Source organism: Aethalodelphis obliquidens, unplaced genomic scaffold (assembly GCF_003676395.1).
Source record: "Aethalodelphis obliquidens isolate GAN/ISIS:26980383/991018 unplaced genomic scaffold, ASM367639v1 scaffold38, whole genome shotgun sequence".
Lineage (NCBI taxonomy): Eukaryota > Metazoa > Chordata > Mammalia > Artiodactyla > Delphinidae > Aethalodelphis > Aethalodelphis obliquidens.
This window is the reverse complement of record NW_020837982.1, coordinates 2,444,017-2,465,416: the sequence shown is the minus strand read 5'-3', so window position 1 is coordinate 2,465,416 and position 21,400 is coordinate 2,444,017. Positions and strand designations below refer to the sequence as shown.

At 51.1% G+C, this 21,400-nt stretch overlaps 1 protein-coding gene across 2 annotated transcripts in view; it reads left to right on the top strand.

Annotated features, from left to right (window-relative positions):
* RAB11FIP4 (RAB11 family interacting protein 4) overlaps positions 1 to 21,400 on the top strand; it is a 114,088-nt gene that overhangs the window by 23,452 nt on the left and 69,236 nt on the right. For both annotated transcript variants that reach the window (XM_027130342.1, XM_027130341.1), the window contains exons 2-3: positions 10,125 to 10,212; positions 12,826 to 12,914. In XM_027130342.1, coding sequence (XP_026986143.1) covers positions 10,125 to 10,212; positions 12,826 to 12,914 — 177 coding nt within the window. The remainder of the gene's footprint in view (positions 1 to 10,124; positions 10,213 to 12,825; positions 12,915 to 21,400) is intronic.

The window sequence follows — 21,400 nt, the reverse complement described above, 5'->3', positions numbered from 1 at the left end:
CAGATGTTCAAGTCCCACAGTTGGCCCTCTGTATCCGTGTTCCCTCTGTATTTGTGGTTCTGCATCCACAGATTCAACTAACCACAGATCATACAGTACTGTATGTAATTTATTGGAAAAAAAATCCACATATAAGTGGACCCATGCTGTTCAAACCCGTGTTGTTCAAGGGTCTGTAATATCATACAGAGTATTTTCACTCCCCTAAAAATCCTCTGTACTTATTAACCTATTAATTTTAAAATCTGTAAGACGGAGAGGTTTGGGCCAAGGTGGCAGAGTAGGAAGACCCTGAGCTTACCTCCTCCCATGGGCACACCAAAATCACAACTACTTACAGCACAACTATCAATAAGAATGACCTGAAAACTAGCAGAAAAGATCTACTACTGAAGATGTAAAGAAGGAACCACAGCAAGACGGACAGGAGGGGTGGAGACGCAGTAGAGTCAACACCCACACTCCCGTGTAGGTGGCCCACGAACAGGAGGATAATCATAATTGCAGAGGTTCTGCCCAAGGATCGAGGGGTCTGAGCCCACGTTGGGCTCCCCAGCCTGTGGGTCCCGCATCTGAAAGATGAGCCCCCAGAATGTTTGGCTTTGAAGGGTAGCAGGGCTTGCTTATAGGAGAGCCAGACGGCTGTAGGAAGTAGAGACTCCGCCCTTAAGGGCGCACACAAAATCTCACACTCCAAGACCCCAGACGGAAGCGGTCATTTGACAGGAGACTGGGTCAGACCCACTTGCTGATCTTGGGGAGCCTCCCAGAGAGGCAGGAGGCAACTGGGACTCACCCTGGGGACACAGACACTGGCAGCAGCCATCTTTGGGAGCTCATTCTACCATGTGGGCACTGGTGCTGACAGGTGCCCTGCTGGAGTCCTCCCTCCTGCTTGCTAGCCCTGAGAGCCGGCCACGCCCACTAGCTGGTCAGCACCAGTCCTGGGACCACCCTAGGCTAAGCAGGTAGCTGAGCGGGGGACACAGCCCTACCCCCCAGCAGGCTAGCTGCTGTAGGCACCCTGAGCCTCCCAGGCACCCTGGGACCTGGCCCTCCCCACCAGTAGGCTAGCAGTAGCCCTAGGACCTCCAGGACCCCAAAGCTAGTTGTAGGGACCCAGCCCTGCCCACCAGCAGACTGATACCAGCTCCAGGACTCCTGGCCCCCCACCAATGACCCCAGGACCTGGCTCCACCAACCAGTGGGCTGGTACTAGCCCATAACCCTGTGCTCTGTATCCAGCCATGCCCACCAGTGGCCAGCAGCCTCCACACTAGGTAGGGCCTGGCAACCAATTGGGGTGGAAGCCAGCCATACCTCCCAGTGTGTACACAGTAGTCAGCCCACCACAATAGAAGGGACTGTGCAGCCCACACAGGGGGCACCCCTAGAGTATACAGCTGTGGTGACCAGAGGGGAGTGCGCTGCTGGGCCCCATAAGACATCTCCTACATAAGGCTAGTTCTCCAAGGTCAGGAAATGTAACTGACCTACCTAGTACATAGAAATAAAAAGAGAATTAGGCAAAATAAGGCAACTGAGGAATATATTCCAAATGAAGGAACAAGATAAAACCCCAGAAGAAGAACCAAGTGAAGTGGAGATAAGCAGTCTACCTGATAAAGAGCTCAAGGTGATAGGCATAAAGATGCTCGATGTACATGTTGAGTATGTGCTCAGTATGGTCAGAGCACACACTTTAGATGATTTCAGTTCTTTTAAATTTGTTAAGTTTTGTTTAATGGCCCCAGGATATGATCTATCTTGGTGAATGTTCCATGCGCCCATGAAAATAATATGTCTTCTACTGTTATTAACTGAGAGTTCTATAAATGTCAATTAGGTTAAACTGGTTAATGGTGTTGTTCAGTTCTTTTATATCCTTGTTGATTTTCAATCTAACTAGTTTTATTGATGACTGAAGAGAAGTGCTAAAGTCTCCAATGATAATTGTCAATTTGTCTGTTTCTCTTTTCAGTTCTGTTAGTTGTTGCTTCACGCGTTTTGAAGCTCTGTTGTTAGGTACGTGCACATTTAGGATTGTTATATCTTCTTAGTGAGTTGACCCTCTTATATAATGTTCCTCTTAATCTTTGGTAATTTTCCTTGCTCAGATTAGATCATTTCTACTGCACTGTTTTCAAGTTCACCAACTGTTTTTTCTGTCATCTCCATTCTGCTACTGATTCCATCTAGTGAATTTTAAATATTTCAGTTATTGTATTTTTGCATTCCAAAATTTCCATTCAGTTCTTTTCCATAGCTTCTATTTTTCTGCTGAGAATTTCTATATTTCCATTTGTTTTAAGAGTGGTCACCCTTCCTTCATGGAATATGGTTATAATTGCTTTAAAGTCTCCATCTACTAATGGTAACATCTGGGTCGTCTTGGGGTTGGTATTTATTATCTTTTCTCTTGTGCATTGCTGAGGTTTTCCTGTCTCTTTGCATGTCGAGTAATTTTGGATTGTGTCCTGGACATTCTGAATATTATATTATGAGACTCTGGGTCCTGTTAAAAATACTCTGAAGAATATTAATTTTTGTTTGTTTGTTTTTAATCAGGAAATCAACCCAGTTAGGTTGAAACCTCAGATCCCAACCTGCCCTCTGAGCTGCTCAGTCAGTTTAGTTCTCAAAGCCTTTGAAGTGCTCTTTGGGTCCACCTCAAGTGTGCACTCTCCTGGGGCCGGTCTGTTCACTGTCTACTCTGTAGTTCAGTTCTCAAAGCCTTTGGCATACTATTTTGGGTTACTTCCATGTATATGCAGCTCAGGAGTGGGCCCAGGACTTCAAGTACAACTTATCGGATCCTAATCTCAAACTCTCTCTTCTCTGTGATCCTTGCCCCCCACGAGCTCCCAGGAGCCCCTCTTCCTGGTCCTTTGGTTAGAAATCTGAGGTCTTGGCCACCCTGTGCTGTTTCACACCTTCCATGACTGGTCTACCTGCAGGATGCATTGGTGCGAGGAAAAAGAGAGAAACGTGTAACAGGAATTCCCCCTCCCCATTTTGACCACAGGGACCGTTTTTCCAAGTGTATCATTCCACAGAGAAAGATTTTCCTCCTCTCCAAGTTTTAGGTGCCTTCCTGGCTGCCGTAGCTGCTGCTACCACCCACCTCTGAGACTGCAGCTTGGGGTGGGGCTGGAAAATGGAATTAAAAACAAAAACAGAAACAAAAACGGCATTTCTCCCACTCTCTCTGTCCCAGAAGGGCCCCCTTCCCTGACCTCTCATTAAAAAGAGAGAGTTTCGGGGAATTCCCTAGTGGTCCAGTGGTCAGGACTCCACATTTCCACTGCAGGGGGCACGGGTTCGATCCCTAGTTGGGAAACTAAGATCCTGCATGTTGCGCAGTGAGGCCAAAAAAAAACTAAAAGAGAGGGTTTCTTTTGGAGCTTTTTCTGTTCGTATCTGCTGCGCAGTTCTGCGGTTTGAGCTACCTGAGTCTAGGCTGGAAAATATGTGAGAAAAAATAAGTCAGGGGGCTTACCACCGTATTCATCTTACTTCAAGGTTTTTGGTTTGTTTTTGGGTTTTGTTGCTGTTGTTTACTTCAAGTTTTAACTTTTCTCCTAGTTTGCCTGCTATGATTTACTTTGCAGAGTCCTTGTATAGTTGCTTTATGTATCCTGTCCAGAGTTTTTAGCTATAATCAGTGAAAGAGACAGAGTGTCGTGTGACTGACTCCATCTTAACCTGCACCAGAAGCTTCTTGGAGCTTGGCAGTTCATTTTAGATATTTAAGTCTGTCTACAGGCCTCATTTGGGATGCTAGTTGGAGACTTGAGCTTTAGCAATACAGCATTTGAAATTACACTTTTTCCTTTAAACATTCAAATTTTTTTGCCACTGCGCTAAAAAACCTTTCTTTTTTTTTTTGTTGGCTGCGCTGCGTGGCTTCTGGGTTCTTAGTTCCCGAACCAAGGACTGAACCCGGGCCCACGGCAGTGAAAGCGTGGGGTCCTAACCCCTGGATTGCCAGGGAATTCCCTAAATATTCAAATTCTGAAACAAAGGCTCTTTGGACTCAGTTTTTCTAGGTGAAAAGACAGCAGAATTGGGAATTCCCTGGTTAAGGCTCTGCACTTTCACTACTGTGGGCCTGGGTTCGATCCCTGGTTGGGGAACTGAGATCCCATACGCCAGGTGGCGCAGGCAGAAAAGCAGAGACAGAGCAGAATACAAGTTTATCCTTTCTCTGGTGAGAGCAAGCCCCAAACTTGTGATAGTAATAGTGATTATCATTATATTAGTAGAAATAATAGTAATTATTGGTTAAGAGCACAAACTCTGGAGCCAGGCAGCCTGTGTTCAAGTCCCAGCTCTGCCACTTACTAGCTGTGTGACCTTGACCCTGAATGACTTGGCCTTCCTGAGCATCAGCGCCCTCACCTGTACAATGGGCATAATAATGGTATCTTCTTCTGAGGTGGTTGTGAGGCTTCGTTGAGTTTGTATGTATACAGTGCTTAGCGCAGGCCTGGCATCAAAGAGGAGTTACTAAGCATTTGCTTGGTTAATAATTTAATGGCTAACCTTTATTAGACCTGCAGACTCAGCCAGCTTATCTCCCTTGTTCAGATAATAGCTCACTTGAGTCCGTCTGGCTTGCACGTGTCAAAATTGGGGAGGCGGGGACTTCCCTGGTGGCGCAGTGGTTAAAAATCCACCTGCCAGTGCAGGGGATACGGGTTCGAGCCCTGGGCCGGGAAGATGCCACATGCCACAGAGCAGCTAAGCCAGTGTGCCACTACTGCTGAGCCTGTGCTCTAGAGCCCGCGAGCCACAACTACTGAAGCCCGCGTGCCTAGAGCCCGTAACAAGAGAAGCCACCGCAATGAGAAGCCCGCGCATTGCAACGAAGAGTAGCCCCCGCTCACCGAAACTAGAGAAAGCCCACGCGCCGGAACGAAGACCCAACGCAGCCAAAAATAAATAAATAAAAATTAGAAAAAAAAAAAAAAGAAATTGGAGAGGCGTGGGTGGCCGGGCCCACACTCAGGGAGGATCTGGCTGGTGATCAGTCAGAGTTCAGTGGCCGTGAAGCTCTGAACATCGTCTGGTCTGAGCTAGAAGAGGTGTGACCTCGGGGGAATGAGTGGGGAAAAGAATCAGCCTGAAGAGAAAGGCAACCGAAATAGAAGGGGAAGCCTGCTAATTGTGTGGCCTGAAAAAGGAGGATCAATATTTTACTGCCAGGGAAACAACCAGTTTCCCTGGCAACCAGGTCAGCAGCCCAGCTGTGTGAGCTCCAGCAACAACAGCTGCTTCGCCGCCCCTGGCAGGCCCAGTGCGCCCAGCCCTCCAGCCTGGGAGCCCGGCGCGCCCCCAGCGCAGCCCAGCCCTGCGTGGTGTGTGCGCCCCGCTCCCACAGCCCGCGGGCAGGCCCCCAGCATCTGGAGCTCCGGTTCACCACGAAGACCACCTGTGGGTGGTTATTTGCTGTTCTCACCGTGTGACCTTGAGCAAGCCCTCCGCCTCCCGTCGACTTGGCTTCCCCGTCTGCCGAATCGAGGGCTGCGTCAGCTGAGCGCACCCGTGCCCTCGGGGGTACCAGCAGAAGTTTATCCAGTGTCCAGGAAGGTTGACGCTCTTGGTGATCAAGGTGAGGGGTCCCAGCCCTAGCGGGTAATGCTACTCCATGTACAAGAGGACGGAGCGGGGCGGGGATTGAAACATACTTTGGTGCAACCTGGCAAGAGCCTGCCTCTGTGGAAGGCAGTAGGGTGCAGAGGCTGATAACTCGGGTCAGCAGGGCTTGGGGGTCATGGAAGAGTTACCACTACAGGGATTCTCTGAGTCTGGGGTCCCCAACTCCCGGTCCGCGGACCAGCACCAGACCGCGCAGCAGGAGGCCAGCGAGCGAAGCTTCATCTGCCGCTCCCCGTTGCTCCCCATTGGTCACATTACTGCCTGTATACCCATCCCCCAGCTCCGTCCGTGGGGAAAATTGTCTTCCACGAAACCGGTCCCTGGTGCCAAAAAGGCTGGGGACCGCTGCTCTAAGTGTCCTAACCTCTCTAAATGTCTGAGCCTCAGTTTCCTCAACTGTGAAGTAGCTGCTATTAAGGCTGGTGTGAGGATCAGAGGAGATGAGTCCAGGGACTTGCCTGGCGGTCCAGTGTTAGGACTCCGCACTTTCATTGCCGAGGGCCCAGGTTCAGTCCCTGGTTGGGGAGCTGAGATCCTGCAAGCTGCCCGGCGCGGACCAAAAAAAGAAAAAAATGAGGCTAGTCCAGCCAGGGTTCATGGCGAGCCCTCGGTGAGCCCTGCCTGTTTCCTACAGGGCTGTATAATGGTTGGTGTGGCACCTTCATACCCACTGCTTGCTTGGACCTTCACTCTTTGAAGAGCCCTGTGGGAGCCCTGGACCCACCGCTCAGCGGTGTTCCAGGGACTTTGCAGTGGTCCCCAGGACCCCATCTATCTGCCTGTCATCGAGCACCCTGGCACCTCTGCTCCAGGCTGGCTTTCCCTGGAGGCAGGGGGACAGATAGCCTGGCCCCACCAGTGTCTCCCAGCCCTGGGGAGCTACAGACTCCATGGATTACAGAATCTGAATCTGAATCCACAGCCTGCTGCCCCTTTCATGGATCTGAGGTTGGGCCTCCACATCAGCCATTCAACACTCGGTGACGACTCTGCCCTTTGGCTTCCCATCAGAGATAATTAAAGCATAACCCCAACCTTGGAGAGGACTGTAGGGGTGCGCACCGGGAGCCCCAGCCCATCCCTGCATTCATAGACCCCCTAGAATGCCGCTGATGAGAGGGCAGGAGGAGAGGAGGCGGGGCACCAGCTGGGAGGGTGGGTGGGTTCCCCTCGGCCCTGAAGGTGGCACCTGGGCATTTCTATTCTCAGAAGCCACATCATTGCCTGGCAGTGTCAGAGCCTGCCTGGCTGGCAGTGTGGGGACAGCTGCAAAGCTGAGGAGGCGCCGGCCAGGGCGGGAGCTGGCAGAAAGCCACCTTCCTCCTTCTCTGGAATTCTTCCAGCCTTTCCCAAGGGCCTGCTAGGTGCCAGGTTCAGGGGGGGTCACAGAGAGACGATGCACAGCCTCTGCCCACCCCTCACCCCCAGAGTCACAGCCGAGTGGAAAAGCAGGGTCAGCTGGGACAGAGGTACAAGCTCAGGGCCACCAGGGTCAGGGAGGGAGGAGGGCTGCTTGTATGGGGTCTTCCCTTGCTCACTCATCTTCCAAACCCCACTGGGTGTGTCCCCATAATTGGAGCGGGCTTCAGACCCCTGCAACTGCCGCACTAGAAAAGTGTACTGTGGGCGTGCAAGAAACGTGGTCCTGTGGATAGGTGAATCCCCCAGGATGGCTTGGGCTTCGGAGAATGTGGTGGGCGGTATGGTGGGCTGGAGGGTGTCTGCCGTGACAGTATTAACAATAACAACAGTGACGGTAATCCTTTCCCTACATGCTATGTGTACAGTTTCCAAAGTGCTTTCATACCCTCCACCTGCAACCCAGCCCCAAAGGAGTCTGGGAAAGAGCTCATCCTTGCCCGACTGTGCTTTAGATACTGATGGTGATTACGGGGGGGAGGGGAAAGGTGCCTGGCCACCAGCATGTGAGAGTGCGTGCACGTGTGTGTCCACGTGACCGTGTGTGATTAGCCAGAGGGGCCAGCAGCTACCATCACCCCCCAGCAGAGTGCCCGGCTTACAGGCGGTACCCAGTCGTCCTTATTGAATAAATAAGTAAACGAATGCTTGCAGGTGTGCTGTAGAGGGGCTGCCACTAAATTACAGGTTGATTTAGAAGTGGGCTTCTGGAAGAAATATCAAGAGGCTGCATTGCAGGTATTGGAACTCTCAGGGGGAAAAAATGGGTTCTGACAAAATCGGCCATTGACAAAAACTAGGAAAAAATACCCAGAGCTCACAAGTTTGAAGTCAGATGCTCTGATCAAAGACTAAATTGAGACATCCTTACAGAGAACAATTTGGCAACTGTTATCAAAAGGCTTAAAAACTTAGATGTCTTGTAGAACCATTTCTTTTCATTTATTCACCAAATATTTATGAAGCTTCTATTACATGCCAGTAATGGTGGGAGCTACAAGGTACGCAGTGGTGATGAAAATAAACATGATCCTTGATCTGAAGGAGCTTACTTTCTAGAGGGGTGGGGGGAAGCTACAAATTAATAAAATTATCACATAAACATATAATTACGTATTGCAACAAATGGTTCTGAAAGAAAAGTATAGGGTGCTACAAGGCAGGGTAACAGTGGGGTAGGCCCTAATTAGATGGGCGGGACAGGCTTGTCCAGGAGAAACATTTCATAGAGGTATAAATGGAGACCTGTGGGATAAACAGACATTGCCAGATGATGAGTGGGGAGGACAAGCATTTGAGATATAGAGAACAGTATGTGCAAAGGCCCTGAGGCAGAAAAGAGCTTGGCTTGCTTGAGGAGCTGACTGAAGGCCAGTGTGGCTAGAATGCAGTGAGTGACAGAAACAGTGGGAGGAGATTTGACTGGAGGGGCCAGAAAATATACGGTGTTGTAGGCCATGTTGGGGAGTTCGGTGGGAAGGGAGGAAGTACGCAGTCAGGGAGTAGGACATTTGAGTGAGTGATGTTGGAGGAGGGACAAGCAACAGTGATGCCTGGGTCCTCCCTGTGGCCAAGGGGCCTGGGTGGCTGAGGTGGGATATGGGACAACAGGAAGTCAAGGTTCTCAAAGGCCAGGCAGTCCATTGGTCATTCGCACAGCTGTAGAACCCCCCAAAGATGAGTTGTAACAGCAAAAAGTTGGAAATGACCAAAATGCCCAGCTATTATGGGTGGTTAATAAGTAAATTATGGTATAGCTACTGGGCAGAATATTTATAACCACTAAAAATGTGAGTGGTACCCTCTGGGCAAGGAGGGGAGGTGTTTCTGATATACTGTTAAGTAGGGGAGAAACTTCCCAACATCAGGAACGGCAGATTCCTTTGGGCTACACCTATTTACACATTTATTTTTTTAACAATTTTTATTGAAGTATAAGGTACAAAGAGGACAGAAAAGTGCACTGGCCACAAGCGGACAGCTCAGCGAGTTTTCACTGTGTAACCAGACCCTAGATCAAGACAGAGAGACGACCCTGGTGTCTTCCTCCTGCACAGTTCTGCAGATGTAGCTGCTATCTTGACCATAATTGGCTTTGCCTTAAATCTTGATGTGTAATTTGTAATTCTTAAATAATGGATACGTATGTCACATAATTATTTCCTCCCTGTAGATCAAGGGTGTCTCAGAACTAGGAAAAAAAAAAGTGGTTAGAACTATGTGTTTTAAAGAAAAGTGGGAAAGGGGAGGGTTTTCGTTTTTGTTTTCAATTCATTAATTTATTTGTTTTTATTTTTGGCTGCATTGGGTCTTCATTCCTGTGCGTGGGCTTTCTCTAGTTGCTGTGAGCGGGGGCTACTCTTGATTGTGGTGCGCGGGCTTCTCGTGGTCGTGGCTTCTCTTGCTGCGGAGCACGGGCTCTAGGTACGTGGGCTTCAGTAGTTGTGGCTTCAGTAGTTGCAGCTCACGGGCTGTAGAGCACAGGCTCAGTAGCTGTGGTGCACGCGCTTAGTTGCTCCGTGGCATGTGGGATCCTCCCGGACCAGGCCTCCAACCCGTGTCCCCCACCCTGGCAGGCCGATTCTTAACCACTGCGCCACCAGGGAAGCCCAAGGGGAGGGTTTTGATACATTGTCTTTTCTAGAGTTTCTGCAGTGAATTTGTATTATTTTTGTATGAAAGAAGCTGCTAAGTTAAAAAAAATCAGTGTTTGTTTTCCACGTGCCAGTCTTAGAGAAATAACTCGGAGACGGAGACGGAAGCTCAGGCCAAACAAACCCGGGTTCTGAGCACTGCGGTGATAGGTTTGATTTTCCTCACTCGTGTCTGTCGACCTCAGAATAAAGTGGCCCCACCGCTGTCTGGGGCTGGCGCTGACCCCGCCGAGGGGGACAGGGCTAGGAAGGGGACTGCTGGCGTCCCCTTGGTTCAAGTGACAAACCCTCCCTCCCTCCCGGCCTCCCTGGCCAGCCTCAGGCCAGCTCTGTGAACTCCCTGGGGGCATTTCTGGGAGCCTCACACCTGTCCCTCCTTCCTTTCCACAGGTGGAAAAACTGGTGAAGTATTTGGATCCCAACGACCTGGGGAGAATCAACTTCAAGGACTTTTGCCGAGGGGTGTTCGCCATGAAAGGTGAGGTCTTCTGGGGGGAGGGGGGTCCTAGGGGCTCCCAGGATCCTGTCTGGCTGGGGAGGCTGGCATGGCTTGGGTTTCAGCTCAGATTCCCCCCTACGGGGGTCCCAGGAGCCCAGGATGGGTTCCAGAAGTAGGCTCTGCCTTTGACTCCCCCAGGGGGGGCCAAGGGGAAGGGACTTGGGCTCCCACAGCTGTGCCCGCTGGAGAGGGGCTGTGGGTGTCACTGAACCTCTGTCATGTGGTCCCACGCATGCAGCCAGGCATTTCTACCCTTCCTGTTGTCTGTCCCCATCCCGAGAATGGCCCCCTTCCCTTCCCTCCCCTCCCCTCCTCTCCCTTCCCCTCCCCTCCCCTCCTCTCCCCTCCCCTCCCCTCCTCTCTCCCCTCCCCTCCCCTCCTCTCTCCCCTCCCCTCCCCTCCTCTCTCCCCTCCCCTCCCTCCCCTCCCCTCCCCTCCTCTCCTCTCTCCCCCTCCATCTCCTGAGGGAACTCATCTCCCTCAAGGCTGACCAGACTCCTGAGGAGTTTCCCAAAACACAGGCTTCAGTTTTGAACGAGGACAGTTCAGAGCTGGTCCCCTCACCTCCCTGCCTCTGTTCTGAATTTCCTTCATTTGTTTCCTCCCCACTCCCTCCTCCTAACTCCTCCGAATTCCTTCCTGTCTTCCCTTTAGGGGGGAACATAAAAATCCCTCTCGTTTTCCCCCCACTCAAAGGCAGTTATGAGACGCCTGCAGGAATCAGAGTGTGGCCACTCGCTACTGAAGTGTTCATCTGGAGAGCGTGGTCCAGCTCACCAGCCCGTGAGGAGAACACAGTTTACGTCTGCAAGTCCCCGGGCCTTGCTGTTATCTGTGGAGGATGCCATGTTTCCCTGTCTGTGTGGCTCAGAGCAGCACGAAGCCTTCCCTGTGGGGTCCCTCAGAGTCTGGGAGGGTAGGAAGGAAGCAGGAATTCCTTGCGTAGAAGTGAGGGGCGAAAGGAAGTGAGCAGAGAGGTTGGGGGGACTGTGCACGGCAGCCCCAGGAAAGGTTTCTGAATGGCGTTGCTTGACTCAGTAGGGCCGCCACTAACTGTGCCCGGCATGTCCCCGTGCTGGTGCTTTGCAGGTCTGACCTCCTGTTTGCTGTTCTGAGACCAGTTCCAATGTGTGGAGGTGAGGGGTTCCTCCCATGCCAACGAACAATTTTCTCACACCAGCAGGGTGTCCGAGGAGAATTCAGCTCAATTCTGACACCGTCTACCTGGAGGTAGCATCAGATTCCACAGGTTAAGGGCTCAGTCCTGTAAGACTGTCTCCCCACCCCCATTTCAGACGCCCGTCACAAGCCCAGGCTGTTACCTATGCTTCTGACCAACCGGCTGTAAGTCAGAGGTTCCCACGACCCCCTCCTTGGGTTGGGTTAATTTGCTGGAGCGGCTCACGGAACTCAGAAACATTTTACTCACTAGATTAGCGGCTTATTGCAAAAGGATACGACTCAGGAACAGGCAGGTGGAAGCGGCGCGTGGGGCAAGGTGTGGGGAAAGGTGCAGGTCAGCCATGCTCTCTCGGAGGGCACGACTGTCCCCAAATCTCCATGTGTTCACCAACCCGGAAGCTCTCCGAACCTGGTCCTTTTGGGTTTCTGTGGCACCTTCATCATAGTCGTGATCAATGAAATCACTGGACATTGGCGATTGATCCAACCTCCAGGCCCTCACCGCTCCCTGGAGGTCAGAGGTCAGAGGTTGGGACTGAAAGGTCCAGCCCTCTAATCACCTGGTTGGTTCTCTTGGCAACCAGCCCCCATCCTTAGGTGGGTCCACAAGTCACCTCATTAACATAAAAAGATACCTTTGTCACTCTCAACACTTAGGAAATTCTGAGGGTTTTGGGAGCTGTGAGTTACAAACTGTGAATGAAGGCCAAATACGTATTTTCTTATAAATCACAATATCACACCTCCTTTGTCCGTTACGATTTGGGGGCATTTGTTCAGGGGAGGGAGGCCAGCTGTGTAATGAGTCAGCAGCAAGTAGCGCCACCCTGAAGGTGGCCTTCCATGTTCTGGAGTTTGCAGGGTTGCAGAGGGCCTCAGCCTCGCAGCCCTGGACTGTGTGTGTTTGGAGTCCCTGTGAGCCAGGCAGGGAGCATGTTCTTATATCCCCTCCTCCAGGAAGGCCTCCTGGATTCTCTTTGCCCCAGCCTCCCCTCCGCAACTGGGAGTCTGTCTTCTGTGTGTTCCCTGATGCTGTTAGTCCCAGTGGAAGAACATCTGGAGGGCAAGGACCTGTCTCGGCTCCCTCTGCCCAGCCCTGGACTGGCTTCTCTAAGGACTGGGTGCCCCATCTCTGCCTCTGAATGATCAGCTGGTCTCTTGGAGACTTGGGGCCTCTGCCTCCCTGCAGCCCTACCCACCCAAGGCTTACTCATCAGAAGCAAAGCTGCCCAGGGAATTCCCTGGCAGTCCAGTGGTTAAGACTCTGTGCGTTCACTGCCAAGGGCCCAAGTTCGATCCCTGGTCAGGGAACTAAGATCCTGCAAAAAAAAAAAAAAAAAAAAAAAAGAAGCAAAGCTGCCGGGCTGGGCTGAGGCTCTGACCCTCCACTGCCTGTCTGTCCATCCACAGGCTGTGAGGAGCTGCTGAAAGATGTGCTGGCCGTGGAGAGTGCTGGGACACTGCCCTGCGCGCTGGAGATCCCAGACTGCGTGGTGCAGGTGAGAGGGGCGGCCACCGCGGAAGGGATGGGGAGCCTCCAGCCGCCCGCCTTACCTGCTTGGTCTTCCGTCTTCTTGCCTTTGCTTCGCCTTTTTGGTGTCAGGGAGACCCCAGAGCCCCCGCTGAGGGCCCTTTGCCTTCAAAGTCAAGAAAGAGATTTTGGAACCGGAGCAGTGCAGACCCTTGGGAAGCCACAGCAGAGGGTGTAAGGGCTGGGAGTCCTCACAGGGCACCTTCCCCCGCTCTGAGGTCCCGAGGAGAAGCTGAGCTCCAGAGGGAAAGTGGCAGGCTCGAGGTCAACAGCAGGCAGGGAGACAATTTTTCTCTTTTCTCCAACACCAGCTGGATGTCCAGCAATCCAGTCCACTCCCGACACTGACTGCCCAGAGGTGGTGCAGGCCCCGGGGCCAGAGCCTCAGCCCCGCTTGGGAGCTGCCACAGACGGGGCACCCAGGCTACGTGCACTTCTGCTGGGGCCAGCTACGAATGCAGGGTTCTCGCAACCCCCCTCAGGTTCCGTAGTTCACTAGAACAACTCACAGACCTCAGGAAGATACTCTGTTTATGATTATTGCTTTACTATAAGGGATACAATTCAGGAAAGACGCACGGGGCAAGGTATGTGGCCGGGAGGCGGGGGCCCTCTCCAAGGGTACCACGTCCCTGCACGGCAGTGCGTCACCAACCCGGAAGCTCCGGGTCTCATTGCTCTAGAGTTTGTATGACCCCGTCTGCAGCCCTCTCACCTCCTGCAGGTGGGCGTGGGTGGGGCTTAAAGTTCCCCACTTCAGATCACCAGTTTGGTCTTTGTGGTGTGACCAGCCCCATCCTGTGGGTCTCTGGGGATCCCACCTGAGTCACCTCATTAACATGAACTCAGGTGGGGTTGAAAGGGACTCCTTATGAATAATAAAATTCACTCCTATCGCTCAGGAAGTTCCAAGGTTTTAGGAGCTCTGTTCCAGGAAGTGGGACAAGGACCGCAGTCCCCATGGCTCTGTCTTACTGTCATCATCACCTAATGGTTTGTTTATTATGAAACTTTCATCGTTTTCCCAAACACTTGCAGAGTCATCTTACAGAGAATACAGTTCACGATGCCTGTACTGACAGTCTCTAGGGTCCCTTCTGGCGGAGACAGCCCGCCAGAAGGGCTGGAAGAGGATCGTCCTGGTTTGTCATCCAGGCTTAGCTCCAAAACCTCTTCCCCACCCTCTGGTTGGTGCCTCATCTGACCCCAAACATGAGTCTTTTCTATAGCTGAAGGAGGCCCAGGACCCCAGAGGTCACTTTGGCCAATGGCATACTTCTTGGGATCCAGCTGGGTGGTGGGCTCAGGGCTGGGACTGGGGGAGGGGGTCCCTACAGGGGGCTGTGGACAAAGAATGTAGGTTGCCACATCAGTAACAAAGGATGTTGTGGCCATGAAGCCATCAGCCACTGCAGCTGCTGCCCCCCGCCCTCAAACGGTGCCCCCTGAGGGGATTCAGGATGGAGAAAACAGGGTACTGGCCCTAGAGAGCTAAGGTGCATAAAGGAATGATTTCAGTGAGCCCAGACTCTTGCATCTTCCCGTACGTAGAACAGTGCTAAATTCATTAACTTGAGATGTCTGTTTTTCTTAAATTAATAGTAATCTTTTGATGTTTTGACTACCTGGTTTTTTTTGCAAAACTCCTGTATGTCCTGGTTCCTTCCTTACCTCTTAGGAACAGTCCCTCAGAGCTATCTGCCTGGGCGTAAGTCCTCAGTAAGTCTGCCAAATAAAACATAATTCTTGGGACTTCCCTGGAGGTCCAGTGGTTAAGACTCCGTGCTTCCACTGCAGGGAGCGCAGGTTTGATCCCTGGTCTTGGAACTAAGATCCCACATGCCACGCCATCGCGCAGCCAAAAAAACCCATAATTCTTGACTTTTAAGTTGTGCTTTTTTTTTTTTTTTTCTGCTTGACAGGGCCCTAATGCCCAGAGCTGCCCAGCAAAATGGTGTTACAGAAGGCCAAGGCTCAAAGGTGGCAGAGACCCAAGCCGGGTACCAGGGCCTCCAAGATAGGTCTCAGGTGGTTGGACCCCAGGGTGCGGTGCCCTCAGGGATGAGTGAAGAGAGCTGGGCTCCAAGAGGCGCAGAGGCCAGCAGTGAGGGCTCCAGGCCTGCCTCAAGGGGCAGCAGATGTGGGGTGAAGATGCATTTGGGCCTGACTGATGGGACCAGGACCAGAGCAGAGGACCCCAATGCAGGACGAACACTGAGAGTGTCCTGGGAGTCTTGGAGCGGGGCCCTCGTGGACTGAACAGGAAATGGGGTAACGAGGTGGGCTGTGGGACCAGCCAGAACTGGGTCCATACCGCGCTTTGGCCACTGATGAGCCCTGCGAACCCAGGCACGTTACTCTCAACTCCTCAGAGCCTGTAAAACAGGGCTCGCCGTACGCGTCTTGTGAAAATTCAGTGAGAAAACAGGCTGCTAATATGTGAGAATCCCTTCCTCCCAGTGCCGTGTCTTAGGGATTCGTGTGAGGAATGGTGCTGAAGTCTGCGTCTTTCACCCTTGGCTACCGGTGTTTCAAAATCACGTCAAAATAAAGGCCTGCATGTGAGGAGCTGGAGGTCAGAGTGGAGCCCTAGCCGGGCTTCCGCACCAGCCAGCGGTACCAGGGCCGGGTCCCGTTCCTGCAGCTGTGGGCTGCTTTCGTGGCCTCCGCACTAGGCCGGCCACACTGGCAGGTGGAGAAAAGGGGAGAGATAGGCATGGAGGAGTTGGCCTCTGAGAGAGTGCTCTTCTTTTTATTTATTTATTTTTTTTGGCTGTGTTGGGTCTTCGTTGCTGCGCACGGACTTTCTCTAGTTGAGGCGAGTGGGGGCTACTCTTCATTGCGGTGCGCGGGCTTCTCATTGCAGTGGCTTCTCTTGTTGCGGAGCACAGGCTCTAGGCACACAGACTCAGTAGTTGTGGCACACGGGCTCAGTAGTTGTGGCTCGCGGGCTCTAGAGCGCAGGCTCAGTAGCTGTGACGCATGGGCTTAGTTGCTCCGCGGCACGTGGGATCTTCCCGGACCAGGGCTCGAACCCGTGTCCCCTGCATTGGCAGGCGGATTCTTAACCACTGCGCCACCAGGGAAGTCCCAAGAGTGCTCTTCTTTTTAAAGCAATATTGTTTTCTCCACAATGCAACATGTGGAGGTTACAGAAAAGCAGAAAGATCAGGTCGGTCGAATCCCAGCAACCCCAGTGCCCCCCTCATCTCCTTTCTCGGGACTTTAGGTGTAAGCCCCTCCTTGTGAACTCTTTTCTGCCCCCAACCTGTCTGGCCCTGACAGGTGGCTCGGGTGGTCAGAGCCCAGCGAGGTGGCTGTTGATCCCTGGGCACGCTGGGCAGCCTTGTCCGTGAGCGCCCGGTGGGCAGCGTGGGGGGCTGGGGCTCTGTTCCTCACGACAGGCTCCTCGGTGCTGGGAGGGCTGAGGGGGCAGAGCGCAAAGCCAGCCTGCCAGACCAGTGGGCTCCCACAGTGAGGGGCTGAAAAGGCCTGGAGGCCCCGTGGTGTGAATGAATCCCTCCCTGCTCAGGCTCCTGCACCGTCTGGGCAGCTCCATTTGGCTAAAGGCCACGAGGGGCGAGGCCATAGCTCCTCAGGCTGGGGGGAGCTGAGGGGGCCGGCCTGGGGCACGTCCTCATCCTGCAGGCTCAGCCCTCAGGGTCCTGCTGTGTCCCAGCTGTCCCCTAGGGGTCAGCTTGAGACCAGCCAACCAGAGGGAGCCTGGATCATTACTTGGGCTTCCCAGGTGCTGCTAGGGGAGGAGTGGTTTGGGACCAAGCGAGGATGACGTAGGATGGGACCACAGGAGCATGCCTCCCCCCACCCCCAGGGTGGGGCAGGGACCTCTGACGTCAACACTTGACGAGAGGGTCATAGTTAAAGTAGTGAAGTAGTGAAACACTCTGTGGTGCTGGTTGGTAAACAGATGCAAACCTGGCAGCCTGAGGGCACCCACCCCATTCACCCCTCTTCCAGGCCCCCTGGAACCCAACCCCCACACACCAGCTATCACCACAGGCGCTCTGGGCCTGCTCTCCAGGCAGTGCAAGTCTGTCTGGGTAGGTGCACCTGCATCCCACCAGCTCTTTTTTTTTTAAATTGAAGTATAGTTGATTTACAATGTTGTGTTCCCTGCTGTACAGCAAAGTGATTCAGTTATACATATACATATATATATACTTCTTTTTCATATTCTTTTCCATCATGGTTTATCACGGGATATTGAATATAGTTCCCTGTGCTCTACAGTAGGACCTTGCTGTTTATCCATCCTATATGTAATAGTTTGCGTCTGCTAATCCCAAACTCCCAATCCAGCCCTCCCCCGCCTCACCTCCCCCTTGGCAACCGCAACTCTGTTCTCTATGTCTGTGAGTTTGTTTCTGTTTCATAGCTAGGTTCATTTGTGTCATATTTTAGATTCCACATATAAGTGATATCATATGGTACTTGTCTCTCTCTTTCTGACTTCCTTCACGTAGTATGATAACCTCTAGGTCCATGTGTGTTGCTGCAAATGGCATTACTTCATTCTTTTTCTGGCTAAGTAGTATTCCATCGTTGATATATACCACATCTACTTTATCCACTTATCTGTTGATGGGCATTTAGGTTGTTTCCATGTCTTGGCTATTGTAAAGAGTGCTGCTGTGAACATAGGGCTGCATGTATCTTTTCGAATTAGAGTTTTCTCAGGGTATATGCCCAGGAGTGGGATTGCTGGATCATAGGGCAACTCTATGTTTAGTTTTTTGAGGAACCTCCATACTGTTCTCCATAGTAGCTGTACTGATTTACATTCCCACCAACAGTGCAGGAGGGTTCCCTTTTCTCCACACCCTCTCCAGCATTTATCATTTGTAGACTTTTTAATGATGGCCATTCTGACCAGTGTGAGGTGGTACCTCACTGTAGTTTTATTTATTTATTTATTTATTTATTTATTTATTTATTTATTTATTTTTGGCTGTGTTGGGTCTTTGTTTCCGTGCGAGGGCTTTCTCTAGTTGCGGCGAGCAGGGGCCACTCTTCATCGCAGTGCGCGGGCTTCTCACTATCGCGGCCTCTCGTTGCAGAGCACAGGCTCCAGATGCGCCGGCTCAGTAGTTGTGGCTCATGGGCCCAGTTGCTCCACGGCATGTGGGATCCTCCCAGACCAGGGCTCGAACCTGTGTCCCCTGCATAGGCAGGCAGACTCTCAACCACTGCGCCACCAGGGAGGCCCTCACTGTACTTTTGATTTGCATTTCTCGAATACTTAGCAATGATGAGCCTCTTTTCGTGCCTATTGGCCATCTGTCCCACCAGCTCTTGAACTCACTGGATGTCACCCTGCCTGTGTCCTTAGAGCCTGCTGCGCCCTGGCGCGAAAAGGGCTTGGTAAACCCAACTGTTGGCAAGTTTTCTGATGCATGTGGATTTGAGTTTGGTCAGAGGGGGTGCTGGGTGTCGCAGGGGTCCGTGGGTTGGCATCCCGAGGCTGAGGTCTCAGGAAACGCCCTGGGAGTCCGTCGTGAGGCTGGCCCGCTTAGCGGGCTGCTACTGCGCTCCCTTTGTGCAGCTCCCAGACCTTATGGTGTAGGGGTCTCTGTAGGGTGGGGACATGGGCAGTCACAGAGAGCCCCACCCTCGGGCCTTAAAGGCAAGGGGGCAGTGGGATGAAATCTGACTCATAAGCCCTCATGTGAGATCCTGGTTCGTCCTGCCACGTGGGCTGGTTAATAGGGAACCCCATAAAATGAATAGGGTGTCAGGCCACCTGGTGCTCCTCCTGTGTAACCACCATCCCAGCGAATGGTGTCACCACCATCCAGCCCCTAAGCCAGAAAGTCATCCTTGACGCCCCACATCCAGCCAGCCTGAGTCCTCTGGTCCCCACTCACCCCTCGTCCCTCTCCCTCTGCTGCCTCCTGGCCCCTCATCGTCCCCGGCCTTTCTCTCTCCAGACCCACATCCCACAGTCGCCTCAGGATCTTCCTAAGGAGCTGTCCCACCCTCCACTTCGGGTGGGATAAAATCCACCACTTCTCCAGCCTCACCTCTCACTGACGCACTTCTCACACTCCGAAACTGGTGACACCCAGTTGCTCCTTATTTACTGAAAAGACCCTGTTCTCTCTTGCCTCCCAGACTTTGCACAAGTTCTTCTTTCTCCTGGGATGGCCTCCCACCCACTGTCCCTGGGATAACTTCTGCTCATCGTTTAAGACTTAAGTAGGTACCTCCTCCTCCAGGAAGACTTCTCTAGTTCCCTCTGCCCCCAGCCTGGAGTGAAACCTGTGCCGAGCTTCCCTGGGGCCCTGTGCCCTCTGTCATCCCTGCCTTAACCTCACCCTCCAGGACAGCTCCATGTTCCCCACACGGCGACACCATTTTCACCTGGTGGTGGCAGAGCTCGAGCTGAGTTCATCTCCTTCGCACCCAGCACAGTGCCCATAGTGAACACCCTTATCCACGCGCCATAGATCGTTTCTCTGAGTATTTCTAGGATTTGAAATCTAGAAATGGAATTGCTCTATCGAAGGGTATGCAGATTTTATTTTTTAATCGATGGGGCCAAATTTTTCTTCCAAAAAGACGGTACTAATTGTATCATCCAACAGTAGATGAGAGAGTGCCTGGATTCTCAGCCCTTTGCCAGTTCTGGAAGTCCTCCATCTACCTACAGGCCCCCCTTCTACTCCTCTCCCCTCCCTTCTCCCGCTTACCAATCTGATGGAGGAAAACTCACTCTCACTTTCATCTGTGTTGCCGTTTTTGGTGAAGGAGACCATCGTTCCTTCTGTTCACTGGGCCTGTGGATTTCTTCTTTTGTTAATTGCCTCTTTATAGTCTTTGCTCATTTTCTGTTGGGTTGTCTTTTCATTTTTTTTTTTTTTTGCCTTTTCTTTTTTTGGGGGGCCTTGCCTCACAGCATGTGGGATCTTAGTTCCCCGACCAGGGATTGAACCTGTGCCCCCTGCAGTGGAAGCGCAGAGCCCTAACCACTGGACCGCCAGGGAAGTCCCTGGGTTGTCTTTTCCTTATTGATTTATATGAAATCTATATACACAAAATCTCTATATATTCTGTCAGTCTATGCATTTTGCTTATATTTTAATTTGGTTTTGGTGTCTTTTATTGCATAGAATTTTAAAGTTCGGATGTCGTCATTATCAGTCCTTTTATGCCATTTACGTTTTGTGTATTATGTGATGCCTTCTTTATCTCAAGGTTATAAACATGCTATTCTCCTGTATATGTTTTTCAAATACTTCTAGACAAAAAGTGTTTATGTTTAGCTCTTTGACCCACCAGAAGCTTATTTTTGGTTTTGGTGAGGATAATATCTGGCATTTTTATGTTCCACGTGTTGCCAGCTGTTCACATTCCTGCTGTGGAATAGTCCCTCTTTCTCCACTTATTTGAAATCTCACCCCTTTATCGGGAGCTAAATTGCCATGGAACGTGGGTCTCTTTCTGGACTCTGGTCTGTTGTATCGATCTATTTGTCTACCTGTTTCTAAGCCAGTTTCAGTTACCCTTGCTTTACAGTGTGATATCTGATAGAAAAAGCCTCCCTCATCATTCTTTATTTTTTAAAATTTTTTTGTTATCCTTACATATTTTCTCTTCCAGAATACTCTTTTTTGTCGAAATTCATTTAAAATCCTGCTAGAGATTTTGTTTGAAATTTGTACATCAGTGGAAGGGAACTGGCTTTTTAAAGTATTGAATTCTCTCATCCGAGAACATAGTAAATCTCTTCATCTTTTCTGGCCTTCTTTTATGCCCTTCAGGAAAGTGTTATGATTTTCTCAAATTGGTTTTGCACATTTCTTCACAGGGTGACTCTATTTTAGAATTTCTGTCACTGTTACATGTAGGATCTTTTTGCCATGATATTTTCTAATTGGTTATGGCTAAGTGTCTAGGAGACGTTTTGATTTTTGGTGTTGATCTTGTCATGACGACCTTACTAAACTCCCTTATTAGTTCTAATAGTTCATTTACAAACTGTTTTCTAGCCTGCTTAATCTATATAACAATGCAGCCATATTCTTTTTTTCTGCATAAATTTAAATAGCTGCATGATATTCATTGCAAGAAGACAACCACATTTATTTACCGGTTCCTTATTATTGGTCATATACATATATAATTTTTTTTTTTTTTCTTAACCTACTTCGGGGGATTAACAAAAGCAGTGTTTTAAACACTCTTGTAGCTAAATTGTTCCCCACAGAAGCACTCATTGTTTTAGAGCAAGCCAGAGGTTGGCAAACGACAGTTCCCATGGGCCAAATCTAGCAGCTTGTTTTTGTAAATAAAGTTTTATTGGAACATGGCCACGCCCATCTGCTCACCCTTGTGTGTCTGCTTTCCCATCACAATGGCAGAGTTGAGTGGCTGCCACAGAGCCTAAACTGTTTACTATCTGCCCTTTACGGAAAAGGTTTGCCAACCTTTAAG